The 18,450-nt window shown below is 39.5% G+C and overlaps 1 protein-coding gene across 7 annotated transcripts in view; it reads right to left on the bottom strand.

The window, feature by feature from the left end:
• The window catches only part of myo1b (myosin IB), a 272,630-nt gene that overhangs the window by 69,300 nt on the left and 184,880 nt on the right, over window positions 1-18,450 (bottom strand). For 4 of the 7 annotated variants that reach the window (XM_043692877.1, XM_043692881.1, XM_043692883.1 and 1 more), the window contains exons 10-15: window positions 16,450-16,597; window positions 15,403-15,521; window positions 14,122-14,208; window positions 12,563-12,628; window positions 4,532-4,537; window positions 4,087-4,191 (exon numbers count right to left, since the gene is read on the bottom strand). In XM_043692877.1, coding sequence (XP_043548812.1) covers window positions 4,087-4,191; window positions 4,532-4,537; window positions 12,563-12,628; window positions 14,122-14,208; window positions 15,403-15,521; window positions 16,450-16,597 — 531 coding nt within the window. The remainder of the gene's footprint in view (window positions 1-4,086; window positions 4,192-4,531; window positions 4,538-12,562; window positions 12,629-14,121; window positions 14,209-15,402; window positions 15,522-16,449; window positions 16,598-18,450) is intronic. The other 3 variants (XM_043692880.1, XM_043692882.1, XM_043692884.1) reach the window with 1 other exon arrangement.

Genomic DNA, 18,450 nt, shown 5'->3' with positions numbered 1-18,450 from the left:
GAAGGGGTCCTCGGAAGGTGGGCGGGGGTCCTGATTGTGAAAGTAAGCTCGGAGGCGGAGGCGACGGAAGAAGTGTTCGACGTCACGGCGTGTATTAAATTCATTGATGCGTGGACGGAGGGGGATGAACGTGAGTCCTTTGCTGAGGACTGATCGTTTGTCCTCAGAGAGTCAGGCTCACTGGTCCTTAGGTCACTGGCTTTTCCTTACCATCTTTCTTACATAATGGCACTGTATTAGCCGCCTTCCAGTCTTCGAATGCCGTTTAAACTCAGCAATGAAATGTGATGTGAATTCTGGCCTTGTATTAGATTCCTCAGGTTAATAAAAAAACTGCTCTGAAAGTGCCATCGAGTAGAAACTAGGTGCTTCTTTAATAAAAAGGGGAGGAATGTAAGTCTTAGAGTCATAGAGTCACAGAGATGTACAGCATGGAAACAGACCTTTTGGTCCAACACGTCCATGCCAACCAGATATCCCAACCCAGTCTAGTCCCACCTGCCAGCATCCGGCCCATATCCCTCCAAACCCTTCCTATTCATATATCCATCTAGATGCCTTTTAAATGTTGCAGTTGTACTAGCCTCCACCAGTTTATCTGGCAGCCCATTCCACACATGCAGTGTCCACACACTGACAGTGTGTGGACAGTGTTATTGATTTCAACCTGTAGCATTCTCCAAACAGTTCAAGAGAATGGCTAAGGAGGAGACAAGATGCTCTCAATCAGTACCAGGAAAATAGGAACTCTTAAAAAATGTTTTAGTCAAAATCATAATGCAAACTTAAATATGGGCTGATTTTGCCCTGAATATTTTATGACTAAATCCTACACCAACGTCATCAAGCGAAAGTCAAAATGTGTGTTCTATTTACTGGGTTGATATGATCTTACAGACTGGAAACTTGGAAATCATTAGGTTTTCAAAAAGAAATTCAGCAACAGAACCAAATTTATTTTGGAACCTCATAATTGCATGTACCATAAAATTCCCACCACATTTCGCAGTAACCAATTACTGTAACTAAATTCCACAATGTGAAACATCTCATGCCAGGAACAGCTGTATTCACTAGGCTGCAATAAAAATAAAATCTGCCAATGCTGAGCTATAGACCTGAAAAGTCCCAAGTTCAAACTCTGATCTATGCTAAATTGGATCATCTCAATTATGGCACCACTCAGGTTCAAAAAGTGATTTCAGAGTCTGGGATTAGGAGAGGATGCAAAGGAGGTTCTGAATGTTGACTGGTAACCTAAGGTTCCTATGGTGAAGTGCTGTATGGATGCTGAAGAACAACAGGACTATATTTGGACTTAACATCTCCACCCAATGCACTAACCCATTGACACTCATTCCCTGATAAAATCATGAAGAAGAAAGGAGTTTTAGGAGACGTACTAGAAAGTTATCAAACAATTGCAGCATCATCATCCCTCAACTTCAGAAGAGGGAATCACAAACAAACAGAACATGAGCAAAGAAATACTCTGCAATCAGTGGTAGATTCCATTGAATATGTGCAACCATTGCAGAGCAAACAACATACTAAACAGGAAGTTGAACTATAGAAATCAAAGGAGAAAGTGAGGACTGCAGATGCTAGAGATCAGAGTCAAAAACTGCAATGCTGGAAAAGCGCAGCAGGGCAGGCAGCACCCAAGGAGCAGGAGAATCGACATTTCGGGCATAAGCCCTTCTTCAGGAATGGAACTTCCTCATTCCTGAAGAAGGGCTTATGCCGAAACGTCGATTCTCCTGCTCCTTGGATGCTGCCTGACCTGCTGCGCTTTTCCAGCAACATATTTTTCAGCTCTGATCTCCAGCATCTGCAGTCCTCACTTTCTCCTGTTTTAATTAATATTGACTTCAGGAATTTTCAATACATGCAATGGTTGACTGGATACATAATGTGAGGAAAAATCTCTGGCATTATTTAAAAACTAGTTGGATGCCACAGTAAAGGGATTGATGGTCATTCTGGATGGAAAACATAACATGGACTAAATGGCTTTCCTTATCCATACTTAGCTTGTGATCTCAAAGGATGCTAACAGAACAATATCGAAAGTTTCTTATCGATAAATGAAATAAGAATGAAGGAGGAACAGGAGCTTGTGGGAGACATGTTAGGACAGTGGGCAGATATCATTGTAAATATTAGTACAAGTCAAAATAGTAGATTTTGAAAAGAGAATGGAAATACATTCGCCAACAATTTTAATCAGGCAAACGAGCAGAGAAAGGAGGGAGAGTGGATCTAAATGAATTGTTCGCACACGTCAGGTTGAAAGGCTTCCATCTGTGCAAATAGATGAATCTGTAAAAACAAGTCTGCAGATTCAAGAAAACCATAAAAATGAAAAGCTGCTTCTTAGTTTATGTGGTACAGCACTAAATGCAAAAGGAAGGAATTGGTCCTTCAACACTTAATACTGATTTGATTGCAGTTTGGATTGCTAATGCAGTTCTGAGCATGCTATCATAGAAAGGAGAGCTGAGAAAACACTAGAACTGATTTACAAAGATTAGAGAATGACTTTTAATGAGAAATTTCAGAACCCAGGGTGACTTACCAATATTAAAAGTTCAGAAAAGATTTAAGAGAATGAATAGAGTTTATTTCCAGGGATCGTCGAATTAGTAACAAGGGTCACAGTATCAAAATATCATCACTAGCACAAGTGGCCATTATAATAAAATCATATTGAAGAGGGAACTGAACATTTTAAAAAGAAAGGAATATTAAAAGATAAAAGGAAAAATAAAAAAGACATTAGGCCAGATCCAATGGAGGTTAAATAACTGTGATCACACGCACCTTTATAGCTTCCATTTCTGCCTCACTTCGTTTCCTCTCTCTTTCAACCCTTTCATTTGCCATTTCTCCCATGCCATTTTTTTCCTTGTTCCTCTCCTTTCTAGTTCTTTGTCCTCTTTAAATTGCTCACCCTCTTCTTGTTAAATAATAAAGGTGTTCCCTTCTCTCTTTAATTCTCCCTTGAGGCACGTGAAAAGGTTTGTACGCAAATAACTTTGTGGAAACCACATTCTTCATTCATGGGATTGTTTTCCATCTTGGACACAATTCATAAAGCTCCAAAACCCTAATGAGCAGTTTGAACATAAATCAATCAGCAAAAATGTGCTTTCCACCAGCACCAATAGTGTTAGGTGACAAAGCAAGCATTTAATCATTGGACAGTGCACAAAATGGGAAGGGAGAAACAGAAAACCCACAGTGACAAGGCAAGTATTTAATCCTGTAATCTAATCAACCACAGTGCAAGAAAGGGAAACACACATTGACAATGACACTATTGAGGAGAAAAATCAGAACTGTTGTATAAAATTATGAGTGCCAATGACATGACAAGGTGATCAACTGTGAAGAATGACTGGGGACAGTCGTGGGAACATGCAAATGGATGCTCCAGATCAAAAATTCTACTGACTAAATGAACATACTCCACACAGCACTTAAAATATTTCTAATAAACCTGGCAATACAGAAGTTACTCAGCATTGAACATCCATTTGCTTGATTACAGATTTCCAAATCCATTTCACCAATCTGATAGACTATCGTTGGGGGAACCTTTATATTAAATCATAACAATTCAGACCACGGTCAAATATAAACCTATGTGCATACTCAGGAAAAAGAGATTTAAAACTGCTTTAGGAGATTCCGTTACTCCTCATACAAGTCCTTCTGATTAACTTAATTTCAAACATGTAATATGCTTAAAACTCTTCAAATAAAAATAAGATGATGAGTATTACATACAAGCTGAAATAAAGGAACAAAGTCAACTAGTCCATTATGTAATTAATATGTCACAGATTGTTGAACTACATTTAACTAATAGCTAAATGACGACTTTGTAGACCATTCACACTCTCATGCAGGACACTGCATAGCAAATCAAAACATCATTGTCTTTCCTAGCTCAAAGGTACCAAGATCAATCATAGCACTCTACAGTACTGCCTTAGCCAAGGTCAGCTATGATATTGCCCGATTTCACTTTCTAACAATGATGTAGTAAATGTTAATGATATAGAGAAAGTGGGTCATTACCTCTTTGATATATTCCTCCTGTTCTTCCTTCAAAGTTAGCTCGATGAAGATTTGCTGCAATTTCTCATTGCAATAATTAATGATGAATTGTTCAAAACTGTTGTTCTGACAAAGAGGAAAGACAAGTTTTGTTTATCTGAGAATTACATGTGCTACACATCCAACACACATTCTCAATAACTTAACAGTCGTACATAGATTGCTCCAACACACTAGTAGCACATATCTTGGAACATACTTGCCACATCATTTCATTTACGACGTAACGTCTCACAAATAAAGCAAACTGCAAATGCCATGAAGCAGAATTACACACAAAGGATAGCTCAAAAGAGCTTTTGATTTCCAAGCTTCATTGTAGCAGTTTATGGGATTAAAATTGTTATTAATTAAATAAATGAGTGCTACTTCAGCAAAGCTGCCACTGCAAATAGGTCATACTTACAGAGTTCTGTTGTGTAAAAAAAAGAAAATTAAAGAATCAGAGATTGCACACAAATTATTAAATTTAAAATAATGATTCACCTTCAAAAAATAAATCAAACGTATTTCCCCTCAGAACAGCTATATGTAGGGTATAGCATTCCTCCAATTGTTACATCAAGAACTTATGTGGCTATGGTCAGGCAGATGTTGTTACCTTACTGCTTTATACAGCCTTCATTATTACCCATCAAAGCAATGTAGTACATTGTAAATAGTGATTTACTATTTAGCACAATATTGATTGGTAACATTAGCAATGACCAATTGCCATTGGCAAAGATATAATTATCTGGTGCCCTCCCCAAAAATTAGCGATCAGAGCTTATTTACATTCTGACAACTAAATCCCCTTTTATTTTCTTCCAAGCTAATCATTGTGTTTGACACCAGGAGTCAGCGCTTCACAGGCACTGTAGACAGTCTTGATTGCCTCTTGCTGCCTGTTTTTAGCTACTGCAGATGCTGATTGAGTGACTTTGCAGTTTGCACAATATCAACAACTTGTATCCATGTTAACCACTTACATCAACAGCCGCAAGCCAACAGCAAAGTTCATGGGTGAGGAAGAAGGAAAAGAGACTTCCAGCGTAAATTTGGAGGGAAATTAAATTGGAAATGTGGTGTAAATGCAGTGGAAATGTTGCACTGAATGTTGTAGCCATGGCATATGATTATTTGGTAGTAATCTCCCAGTGATACAGTTTGTCATTCATCAACACACTTACTTCTTTCATCCTTGTTTTTTCAGTGCTTACTGTTAGATGGAAAACTTCATGAAAGTGTTCAATTCAAAAGCAGAGTCTCAAATTGCATTCTCTGAAGTAACCCATTCTACCGTTGCTCATTGAAAGTTTTAACTATTAGATTAGATTAGATTAGATTACTTACAGTGTGGAAACAGGCCCTTCGGCCCAACAAGTCCACACTGCCCCGCCGAAGCGCAACCCACCCATACCCCTACATTTACCCCTTCCCTAACACTACGGGCAATTTAGCATGGCCAATTCACCTGACCTGCACATCTTTGGACTGTGGGAGGAAACCGGAGCACCCGGAGGAAACCCACGCAGACATGGGGAGAACGTGCAAACTCCACACAGTCAGTCGCCTGAGGCGGGAATTGAACCTGGGTCTCTGGCGCTGTAAGGCAACAGTGCTAACCACTGTGCCACCGTGCCGCCAATAGTGAGTCCATTTTCCATCAACCCCATTGATCTTTTATCCCCATTCTCTTCTTATCTCCCCTCTCAACAATGCCTCATGTCCATTGTATCCAAGCATCTGTTGAGATGGAAACGTGCATCAATGGAAGAATTCACAATCGTGATTCACCACTAAATACGCCAATCAGATAAAGAGCCTCCGGGTTTGATTGGCAAGGCAGTCAATGGTTAAAACTAGCCCAATGACAACATTCAACTAACTGCTACAACAATTCCAGATTCTTTCCAACCGTATATTCAGAATTCACATTCAACAATTCTGGTATTACTACCGGGCTCTTTCCTCCTGAATTCTGACACATTTTACCTTTTGCAACTCTGTTCCAAACTGATTTTAAAGAAACACATAGGAAGAGTAATAAACTATTCAACTCCTAGAGTCTGATCTGCCATGCTAATGTCTTAATTCCATATTCCTACCATCGTCTCATAATCCTTCAAATTTTGTTCGGGAAGGGCACGGAGGAGGGGAAGAAATTCAAATTTCCACATGCACTTCCTGGCAAAAGCTGTTAACAACAACTTGTTTTAACAGTCTTTCAATCTTTCTTTCTGGTTGCTGTATTGCATGCTGGCCATCCATTTCTCAGATTCTAGATCAGAGTGGTGCTGGAAAAGCACAGCAGTTCAGCTCCTGGGATGCTGCCTGAACTGTGCTTTTCCAGCACCACTCTGATCTAGAATCTGGTTTCCAGTATCTATAGCCCTTGTTTTTACCTAATCCATTTCTCGGAGAAGACGCATCCCACATTGACTGCAATTTAATCTTTCCGTTCCAGTTACTGGAGCCTTTGCACCTTCCGCGTTGGCTTTATCAAAGATACCCAGGAAAACACAGTTGGGTAGTAATTAGCCTCGTGTAATCCCATACTCATCATGTATTAAGGCACTCCTTAAGGTCTGACTTCAGTTCACTGACTTGCACTGTTTTAAATGGAGCTGACATATTCAAACTGCATAGCCCCCTCCAGCAAGACAATGCTTACCACCCTTCTTAACATAATCAAATGCCCCCCTTCCTTCACCCACTGACTGTACTCGCACCACTCCCAAATCTCCCCAATAAAATTCAGTTTCCTCAGTCACCCAAGAAAATGCTCAACTGCTCCCAACCTGCCACCTCACCACTGCACTCAACAATGCTGACTATTCCCTTATCAGTCAGACTATACATTCCTTTCCACGGCCTGCTCCATCATGGTCCCTGACTCAACAACATTGGAATGTCTCATAGGTTTGACACCAGCAGTGGAAAACTCTAACCAAATATGTTTTAAAAATTAGGTTAGGTATAATGCATGCAGCCTATTATCCATGATTTTGGCTGTCTGATCCTACTGTAGCAGCGATCACAAAGTGGTCTGGGCAGGTAGATCTAGCTGTTGGCAATTTAAACTGCCTGTAGGATTTCTATGGGAATGCCAACATTCCTCAGGGCTCTAACATGCATCACCAACATAAGTTGATTCATATTCATTGCATACGTTTCCCAGGCATCATGTTACTGACACCGAAATATAATACTGTTCTATTTCTCAAATTAACAGAGTGCAAATTTGATTAAAAGCTATTATGTAGGATACATAATGAAGTGCGATAAATGTAAAATATAATGGAAACTCACAAATCAGTAGCTCCAGATTGTGAAAGTTGTAAAGAACCCTCAAAAGTAAGAGTTTTAAGGGCCACAATGATGATTTTTTTATTAATAATTAAACTGAACATCTGAAACACTTTCAAGTAATATCTGAAAAAGAAAGCTTAGGATTTCAGTTGTAGACTTAAATCCTAAAGTCTTAATCTTTCTTTTCCAGCTACGCACTCTTTGGTTGCCTCATGCTTTCAAAAATTTGCTGTTTTTATTCCAGATTGCAACTAGGTTTTAAAAATTCAATTCTAGTATTGCTAATTGTTAACCACAGGCGGCAAAGGAATTGTAAACTGCTTCCAAAAAGCAAAGTCACTCATCACTTAAAACCCACAATGTATTCAATTGCTGAATATGGTATCATATATATCATCAAATTACATCCTGATCAGTAGGTTCACCTACTATTGAGTTTCCTGCTGTGCACTGTCTTCTGTACACCACAAAGGCTTCCAAGATTCTTAAATGTCTTCAGGATAACGTCTGCGTTTTTGTATGAGGTTTTCTCATAAAGAGATATTTCTTCAACTACAATTGTTCACACTAAGCAGCAAAACAGTATCCCAGCTTTCAACAGTTGGGACATGATTGAATGTGGCAGCTGATTTAAGAAGTTTAAACTTACTGCTATAGCTAAGGGCAGGATTGGAAAATTATTTTCTATTTAGGGAAATGGAATATGTATTTCATGGTATACTTCATTTTGCATATTTCTTCACCAACTCCAATGCTTAAAAATTTAATATCACATTGTCCACTTCGCAATTCAACCATAACTATTTTTGCAATGTTCTTGTTCAAAGCTGAAATATAAACCTTAGTTGTTAATAATTTAATCTAGAATTTAGAAAGTTTTCACTGATGCAAAATTAGAAACTAAACTTATGTCATTAGTAGGAAAGACTTCAGTCTTGTTCAGGAATAGGTTTAAAGTATTTTGGGATTTTTCTGGTCCCTTTCCTTCAAAAACAAAGTATCACCTAATTCTTATTTTTCAAACTACTTTGTACTGAGCAGCAGCCATATCAGTGCTTTCGGCTTCCGAATCACAACCTTTTTGCAGCTGGCTACAATTGGAAGCAAACTTACCAAAATTCATTAGGGTTTATGGTCAAAATGAGAATTCACAGATACTGCCTCAGCTCATTGAAACAACTTAACATTCAGTTACAGCCAAGTGATCCAAGATCCAATGAACAGGAGCAAGTGCCAATAGCACAGGCAATTGAATTTTTGATAACATTTGTCAATAAGCATGGTTTTTTGCACTCTCTTTTTCTTAAACATTTTGAAATGCCCAAAAAAATGTTGACTAAAAAACCCCACTGTGATAAGTAGGAGCAATCTGCGAACTAACATTTTCCACAGCCTGCGGTGCTCCAGTTCATTTGTGCTGATACATTTCTCTGCCTCCACTTTGCCTTATAGAGAGTGTTCACTTAATACACAACAATCAGGCCACACACATTCAGACAAACACATTGTTTCTTTCCCTCATGAAAAATATTAAACACAAAGCTTGGAATTCATCATGAGTCCAAATATCTGTCATTTATATTAAGATCCAATTATAACCCACTAAATCTACTCTTATACATTACAACATTCCATTAATTCAAAGAAGAAAGCAATTCATTCTTAAAAATAATGCTGCACAGCATTGGGAAATAGGAATATATGCAAATTGATGAGCCTGAAGAACTAACTACACTTTAAGCAAAGACTGCACAGTTTTTGAAAAATCAAACCAAATGCTAAAATTCATCATCTTAAACTGCTTTGGCTGGAATGTAGGATGCCAGCAAGTCAAGATGAACACCTTGGCCATAGAGTATGTTTTACAAAAACACCTCTTGAAATATGCAATTCTGCAGTAACATTTCCATAATAAATCATTCAGTAGCTTTAGTAATTTAAAGGTGAATGATAACTTGTTGAATTGCTCAACCACTTCAGTTGTTGTCTAATAAAATTGCTGACAAACCAAATGCATGGCTATGACAGCACCACACAGGGTACGTGTACTAGGTTTAATGGAAATATCTGATAAATAGCTTAACATTTGAGGATTCTCAGTCTATACTCGATGGAGTTTAGTAAGATGAGCGGGGATTTAATTAAAACTTAGAAAATACTGAATGGCCAGGACAGAGTGGATGTTGGGAAGATGTTTCCATTGGTAAGAGAGACGAGGACCCAAGGGCACGGACTTAGAGTAAAGGGAAAACCTTTTATAACAGAGATAAGGAGAAATGTCTTCAGCCAGAGATTGGTGAATCTATGGAATTCACTGCCACAGAAGGCTGGGGAGGCCAGGTCATTGAGTATATTTAAGATGGAGATGGATAGGTTCTTGATTGTAAAGGGAATCAAGGGTTTCGGGGAGAAAACGGGAGAATGGAGGTGAGAAACTTATCGGCCATGATTGAATAGTGGAGCAGCCTCAATGGGCTGAATGCCCTGATTTCTGCTCCAATGTCTTCTGGTCTTATACTCGAAAGCTAAATGTGTTTTGTATGCATGGATTTACTTCACATCGACCATTATTGAGTAACTGAGATGGTAAAACAACCACACCAGTCAAAAAATAATCTTATATTCTGCTGTTTCTTTTATCTTACCGCCAAATAACATATCCTATATCAATACAGATATCTAGATCATATACCAAATGACGATGCCAGTTTATCAATTTTCCACTTACTAACAGAAATGCAATCAGGATCCCCAATTTTCCGCATGCACAGGATAGTTTTTAAATAGTGTAACATTGTGATGTACATTCTTCAGTAATTTTCAAAGTCGTCTCTAATACTGTATGTTGTTCTTTTCTCATAAAACAGTGCAGATTGGATACAACAATATCAAGCCTAACCCCCGCCCATAAACACAGTTGGACAGTGGCTCAGTGGTAACCATTGTGTTGAGTTTGCACGTTCTCCTTGCCAGTGAACATTTCCTCTGGGTGTTCTGATTTCCTCCCTTAGTCCAAAGATGTGCAGGGTAGGTGGATCAGCCAATCTAAGTTACCATAGCGTCCACAGTGTGTTGGCTAGGTGGGTTGGCCATGGAAAATGCAGTGTCACAGGGTTAGGTTAAGGGGCTGGTTTTGGGTGGGACGCTCTTCGGAGTGTCAGTGCAGGCTCGACGGGCTGCATAACCTCTTTCTGCACTGTAGAGGTCAATGGTTCCAACAATACCTCCACACCACTCCCCAATATTCCCCTATTACCAGCACCACCCCACTCCTGCTAGTGACCATTGTTGCAATAAGATAAAAACCTCTCATAAGCAATAATTCAAATCTGCAATTGTAAAGACTGGAGACGAAGGGATTATATCACGTTAAGTAATATCTATCACATATTAAATTCTGCCTCAATTAATCTTAAACCTTTAACCTTTATATATTTCATATAGGAACAAGAGTAGACTATTCAGCACCTCAAGCCTGCTGTCATTTAATCAGACTATGTCTGATCAGACCCTAATTCGGCATACATTGACTCCTTATCCATCAGTAACCTCACAAACAAAAATGTATTGCTCTGAGTTTTGAAATTTTCAATTCCTCTCAGCTCAGTAGAATTTTGTGGGAAAAGAGTTGCAGATTTTAACTACATTTTTACATGAAGTAGTGTCTCCTGAAATCACCTGTAATAACCTTGCTCTAATCTTGATTTCCACCCCCTTGCTTTGGACTCTTGGTCTTCCCCATTAATACCTTTAGTCATCTTAAAACATCTCACTCTTTAACCTACTATACTTGGAAATATAAGTCGAGGATAGGCATTCCATCCTTAATTTGGATCTTTTAACTCTAGTGTCACTCTGGATGAATCTGCATTGTACTTTTGCTGAAGCCAATGGAAGCTTTATAATCTAATGTACTCTCTCCATCAGTTTTTTTTTAGATTAGATTAGATTACTTTACAGTGTGGAAACAGGCCCTTCGGCCCAACAAGTCCACACCGACCCGCCGAAGCGTAACCCACCCATACCCCGACATTTACCCCTTACCTAACACTATGGGCAATTTAGCATGGCCAATTCACCTAACCTGCACATCTTTGGACTGTGGGAGGAAACCGGAGCACCCGGAGGAAACCCACGCAGACACGGGGAGAACGTGCAAATTCCACACAGTCAGTCGCCTGAGGCGGGAATTGAACCCGGGTCTCTGGCGCTGTGAGGCAGCAGTGCTAACCACTGTGCCACCGTGCCACCCACGAAGTGGGTGTTTATTAATAGTGTTTATTAATAACTAAGTTTGAGGGGTGATTTATTGATCTGACATTCCAGGTGGGACCTGACGGTCTCATGACCACATGCCAAACATTACTCATTGTTAGATGCACTGAATCACACAAGTACATTCACTATCCCCTCAAAACTAAAGAAAATGTGTGAAACCACATGAATTAAATACTTCAACATAATTTTCTTTCCTCACTCCTAAAGTCCTAGTGCAACTTTAGATTTTAATAACCATAAATGCAAACTGTAAATATCATATGAAAAAGTAATTTATAATTAAGATAAAATGTAGCATTGTTGCTAATTCTGTGCAAATGATGCAGAAGTTGATTTAGAAAAGTAACAATAGAAGAAAACATGAATTGCTGGAAAACTTATTGATTGATTTATCTTAAATTCAGGCAGCTCCGTTGAAGTCTAAACTTTCTGACATGTACTGTGTTAAATGTTATGAATTATCTTTAAAATCCCAATTTCCATTTCCTTCTGTCAGGTATACATCAAATTTCAAAGATGCTGTTGACTTTGTTAGTACCCTGTGCACTAACCAAGATGAACAAACAGCCTAGTCTCAGGCCTCTACATGATAAACGAGTCACTTGCAAGTGACCATTCATAGGTCAAACTAATATCAAAATACTTTCAATGGGTTCTGACCCATAAACAAATAAGTTGACTTTAAATGGTGCAGTCATTCTCAATATGTACACTGTCAGTGCTGATATGGAGCACCACAATATAGCACACTGAGCTGAGACTTTCAATAATCAAATCCTTTTCAAAAGTGAACCAATTCCTGTAAAAGTAAGAGAAAAAGGTTCAAAATCAATTTTTTAAAAAAGTCAGAAACTTTACAACTTACTTCAAAAATTTCAAAACCATAAATGTCTAACACTCCCATCACCTTCTTCCTCACTTTGCTTTGCGCCTGTAGAAAAAAGCAAAAGTTCAAAAAATAAATATAAACACATCTGAGAGAGCTTGTTAATATTTCCCATGCACATACAAATGAACGGCTATGGTTTCCTTTTTCTAATCATGCAAAATTTGCTAAACTCATACCATATACTGGCGGTAAAGATTCGCCTGCCCAGAGCTTACATTATTAACTTGAAGAAATGTTTTGAGTAAGGGAATGGACATAAAACTATCTTAAAGTTTTGTTGAGTAGATCTTCATTTTGACAGTCTGTATTTTCCCACTCTCCACTTCCCTACTGTCCCCTGCAGACACAGATAGTGTTACCTTTTTAATGCTTTTGAGCGTAACATCTGGAAATGACAGTTCTCAAAAACTGGGGTCCACAGAGATTGATTGGGTCTCCAAAATAGTTAGGCAAACAAGCAGCACATGCATAGTGGGGCTTAGTGAGAATCAATGTTGACCACTTTGCACGTGGTACAGAGAAGGGTGCCACTGAGAGTAGCAAAACAAATTGGCTGATAGACCTGCATTTACTGAGGCCAGCAACATGCATCAGATATGTCCACCTTTGTTCTAGCGAGAGTACTTAATAAACACATTTAATTACACTTTAATTCAAGAAAACAGCCCAAAATATAAATTCTGCCAGCTATTATGATTACCATAAGTAACCTGGGTCAAAATCCTGGAATTCCCTCTAATGGCATTGTGAGTCAACTCACAGCAGGTGGACTGCAGCGGTTCAAGAAGGCGAATCACCATCACCTTCTCAAGGACAACAGGGATGGACAATAAATGCTGGCCAGCCAGTAATGCCCACATCCCACAAATGAATAAATGTTTCAAAATTAGTAACTTAGATGGGAGCAATCCATTATTTGGATTCCATATTTTTAAAAACATTATTGAATCAAAACTTTTCGAAAGCCACTGCTCTAGAGGACTGCAATAGAGAAATGGTGAAAGCTATGGTAGAATAGAATAACTAACTCATTACCACAAATACACAAGGGTGTAAGTTAACATTGAAAACATTCTCAGTCATCAACTTCCATTAAAAAGTGTTTTTCAATGAAATTAAACATTTTTGTCCACATTAATAAGAGATTATACACTAAACAGCAGTCAATGCACCCCACTTAAGACATAAATACATTTTCACATGGCTCATAACTACAACTTTCAGTGGAGAGATATCTCATTCCTGTGATAACTCAACTCTCAGCTTATCATAAAAGACTGATTTTACAGAGCACCAGCTCTGAGCTGTTCAAACAAAACAGACATTTGAGGCATTTCAGTTGATTCAGGAAAAAGATATCCATAAATGGAAAATTACACTGAGACCATGGGGCCTTTCCATCATCCATGCTCCTTTATGATAATGCTTAACTTGGATAAAATTTCACAACAGCTGTTCATATCATACAGAGGGCCATTTGGTCGATCATATTCTTGGGTACCAACACATAGGCATCAGTGAACTCCACACAGTACCTTAATGCTCTCATTGATTCTGTTCACAAGCCAAGTGAACAAACGATTATAAAGGTTTTTAGCCAAGGCATCACGTGCATAATAAGCCTGAAAAAGAGTGAATAAAACAATGAGATAAGTATGACTTGGAGGTACCGATGTAGGATGAGGGGTGGACAAAGTTAAAAATCACACAACACAAACGTTATTGTCCAACAAGTTTATTTGGAAGCACTAGCTTTCAGAGTGCCGCCCCTTCATCAGGTGGTTGTGGAGGAGCAGCGCTCTGAAAGCTAGTGCTTCCAAATAAACCTGTTGGACTACAACCTGGTGTTGAATGAGATAAGTGGTATTTACAAACAAAGATGGACTCTTTTCTGATCAGCTCTGTGATGCAGCAGAGCTGATAGCTTTTTTTCAACCTCTGTTACAACAAATATGGTGCATTATCTTTTTTTTGACTTATCCAATAGTTTCCTGGATGACCTCAATCCTATATATTCTGTAAACAGATTACCCAAACTTCTGTTACTTGTGTTCTATTCACGCTAAGTCTCACTTTAGCCATCACTGGTGTCCTTGTCAACTTACAATGTCACCCAAAAGTCTCAAGTCAAAAAACACATCTTTATGCCTTTGCTTACTTCTGTAACTTGCTTTAATCCTACAACTCAGTCAGAATTCTCCACTGTCTGACTCTACTTTAAAAGTACATCTGCCTTCCTTCACAACTCAATTGGGAGCAGTGCCCTTATCCTTTGTGGGCAGCACGGTGGCACAGTGGTTAGCAGTGATGCCTCACAGCGCCAGAGACCTGGGTTCAATTCCCGCCTCAGGCGACTGACTGTGTGGAGTTTGCACATTCTCCCAGTGTCTGCGTGGGTTTCCTCCGCGTGCTCCGGTTTCCTCCCACAGTCAGGTGAATTGGCTATGCTAAATTGCCCGTAGTGTTAGGTGAAGGGGTAAATGTAGGGGTATGGGTGGGTTGCACTTCGGCAGGTCAATGTGGACTTGTTGGACTGAAGGGCCTGTTTCCACACTAAGTAATCTAATCTAATCTAATCTAATATCCAACTGGGGTCTATATTCTGCTACAGAACCTCTTTACAACTTACTATTTGAGAAAGATTTCTTCGTATTTCTTTCTTTGCCTTGGACCCATATATTTCTGACTGAGCTTCTATTTTTATTTTCTATGTTAAAAAGATACTTTATATATGCAAGTTACAAAAACACACAAAAAAAACCAAGTGTAGCTATGCTCCTGTCATGGTGCATATTGTAAGCTTTTGGCACACTTACCTGGGCCACATTTAAGGTTGTTGAAACTTTCTCTTGTTTTGCCTCCACAGTTCGGAAACTAAAGGCTCTTTCCAGTACAGCCTGATCTTGGCCCAGTAGCTCACAGATCTCTTTCAGCTCTGCAAATATAACATGCAACAGAAACGGAAGAATTGCTGGGACAAGAAATTCAAAAGCTGAAGGTTAACTACCTAATTTTACCAAGCAACCTCTACTGAGTGTTCAAATATCCCATGTTAAGAAAATTTTTCCTAATCTTAATGTCTTAATGTTTTCTTCTTTTAGGTTGCTACAATGTTGAAGTGGATCCCTGTTCCACACCCAAAATTTTGGACCAATTCTTGGTTATTTTCTTATTTGTTTTTTGTGACAATGATCCCATTAAACATCATCACAGGTCAAATCGGCCCCACCAACTGGGGGAGGGAATCTGCTATCTACAGTTCTCCATAGCTCTTGTCAATGCTAATTCATGACGACCCAATTAGACATTGAGATGCCTCTGTCCAAAGAATTTGGCTAAATACTGTTTCCTCTTCATTGCAATGTGGTCCTCATTCTCACTGTTGAGCACCAAATTGACAAAACTCAGGCAAGAACAGGCAAATTCAAAAGACAGTCGAGATTAGATTTAATTAACTAAACTTTCCAACTCTATGCCTGGAGTGGAAGCCCTCCCACTGCGGCAGGTTTGGTGGTGGCCAGTGCATTTCACCAGGTTGTAGGGAGGCAGATAGGGATCCCATCAAATTGCCACCTTTACTATAATTATGTCTGTGGTGGTGAGGCTGTTTGAGGCTCCCTGCTGCCAATTGAAGCTTTTTAGAGGTCAATTAATAACCATTTAAGGATCTCAAACTGCCACCATTGATTGGCAGACGATGTAGTGATCATCCTGAAAAGAGATATCACAAAGACCCTGCTACCTTTATCCCAGTTTTGAGAAGGAGCTTTCACTTTAACAATTGTCATGATACTGAAAAAGATATAAAAGCTGGCACAAACAACTCATATCAAAATTTGGGAGCTGGGCTCAATTTCTCCTACCATTTTTGTCTTGGATTCGGCTCTCATCTAAGCCGTTTACTCGAGACTCTGGCTTGAATTCAATGTTTCCCAGCTTTAACACTGCAGCCACCACTTCCAGCACCAACTCAACTTCATCGTCCATGAAACCAACAATCTGCATGGCATTCTGCAGGAGGGGGAAAAAACACAGACTCAAAAGGAATGTGGAAGAAGCAGGGCTTCAACTGCCATTTTTCAGCCTTATGATGAACATTAGAAAGCATTCTCTCACACCTGTAATTACATAGGAAATGGTTCTTTGCAACAGGCCTTATTGGAGTTAGTCACAATGTTTGTAATTCCCTGCAATTTACTGTACCAGAACAGATGTAAAAATTAGCTGATCTCTTGGGACTAATGCAATCTTTATATTTAACTTCCAGATGTTGACTTTCCTGCCTATTTAAAATGATCCAATAATGCCTGGTGAGAACAAATTTGCTGTGCACCTGGTAACACAGCTTCCTGCTGCTCGTCAGGCAAAGTATAAATTAATACACTTTTGGACATCAAAAGGTCATATGCAACCAACAGAGAAGGAATGAAAAGGGCACGGATCCCTGGCAGCACTCCTATCCTTTATCCTATTGCTGCATGTCAGAAGCATTATCTTGTAACATTTTGTGATTTTAAAAAGACTTATCAAGTAGAACTGCTGTTTTACCTATTGGAAAATAAACGCAGCACCATATCATTAAACTATCTGAGCAATCCATTGTCCTAGCACTGTAAACGCCTCATTCAGAAGGATATAATCATTACAATCAATATTTTGAATTTCAAGAGTCATAGAGATGTGCAGCATGGAAACAGACCCTTCGGTCCAACCTGTCCATGCCGACCAGATATCCCAACCCAATCTAGTCCCACCTGCCCCATAAAAGGAACCACAATACGACATGCGGCAATATTAATGTGATATGCAATCACTTTTTGAAGGAATTTCATCTTGTCGGTGACTAGCAGCAATCGATAAAGTTTCCATGCCCACCTCAGGAAAGGCCTGCTCTGAAAGGCCTGGGTTGGGTGACCAGTGCTATTTGACATCAGGCCAGCCGATGCTGGAAAACCTGCAAATGCTGTCACAAGACAGCCGCAACATGACCTCCCAACTCCTGTACTCAATACACTGACCAATATAGGAAAGCATGCCAAACGCCTTATCCACCTATCCTATCTACCTGTGACTCCACTTTCAAGGAGCTATGAACCTGTATTCCAAGGTCTCTTTGTTCGGCAACACTCCCTAGGACCTGACCATTATGTGCATAAGTCCTGCTAAGATTTGCTTTCCCAAAATGCAGCACCTCACATTTATCTGAATTAAACTCCATCTGCCACTTCTAAGCCCATTGACCCATCTGATCATGATCCTGTTGCAATCTGAGGTAACCTTCTTCACTGTCCACCACACCTCCAATTTTGGTTGGTTAGGCCACTGTTGGAATATTGCGTGCAATTCTGGTCTCCTTCCTATTGGTAAAATATTATGAAACTTGAAAGGGTTCAGAAAAGATTTCCAAGGATGTTGCCAGCGTTGGAGGATTTGAGCAATAGGAACAAGCTGAATAGGCTGGGGCTGTTTTCCCTGGGGCATCGGAGGCTGAAGAATGACCTTATATAGGTTTGCAAAATTATGAGGGGCATGGATAGGATAAATAGACAAAGTCTTTTCCCTGGGGTTGAGGAGTCCAGAACTAGAGGGCATAGGTTTAGGGCGAGAGGGGAAAGATATAAAAGAGACCTAAGGGGCAACTTTTCCACATAGATGGTGGTACATGTATGGAATGAGCTGCCAGAGGAAGTGGTGGAGGTTGGTACAATTGCAACATTTAAGAGGCATTTGGATGGGTATATGAATAGGAAAGGTTTGGAGGGATATGGGCGAGGTGCTGGCAGGTGTGACTAAATTGGGTTGGGATATCTGGTCAGCATGGACAGGTTGGACCGACGGGTCTGTTTCCATGCTGTACATTTCTA

This window comes from Chiloscyllium plagiosum, chromosome 7, assembly GCF_004010195.1.
Source record: "Chiloscyllium plagiosum isolate BGI_BamShark_2017 chromosome 7, ASM401019v2, whole genome shotgun sequence".
NCBI lineage: Eukaryota > Metazoa > Chordata > Chondrichthyes > Orectolobiformes > Hemiscylliidae > Chiloscyllium > Chiloscyllium plagiosum.
Note: the sequence above shows the minus strand (reverse complement) of the source record. Positions and strands in the feature narration are given on the sequence as shown.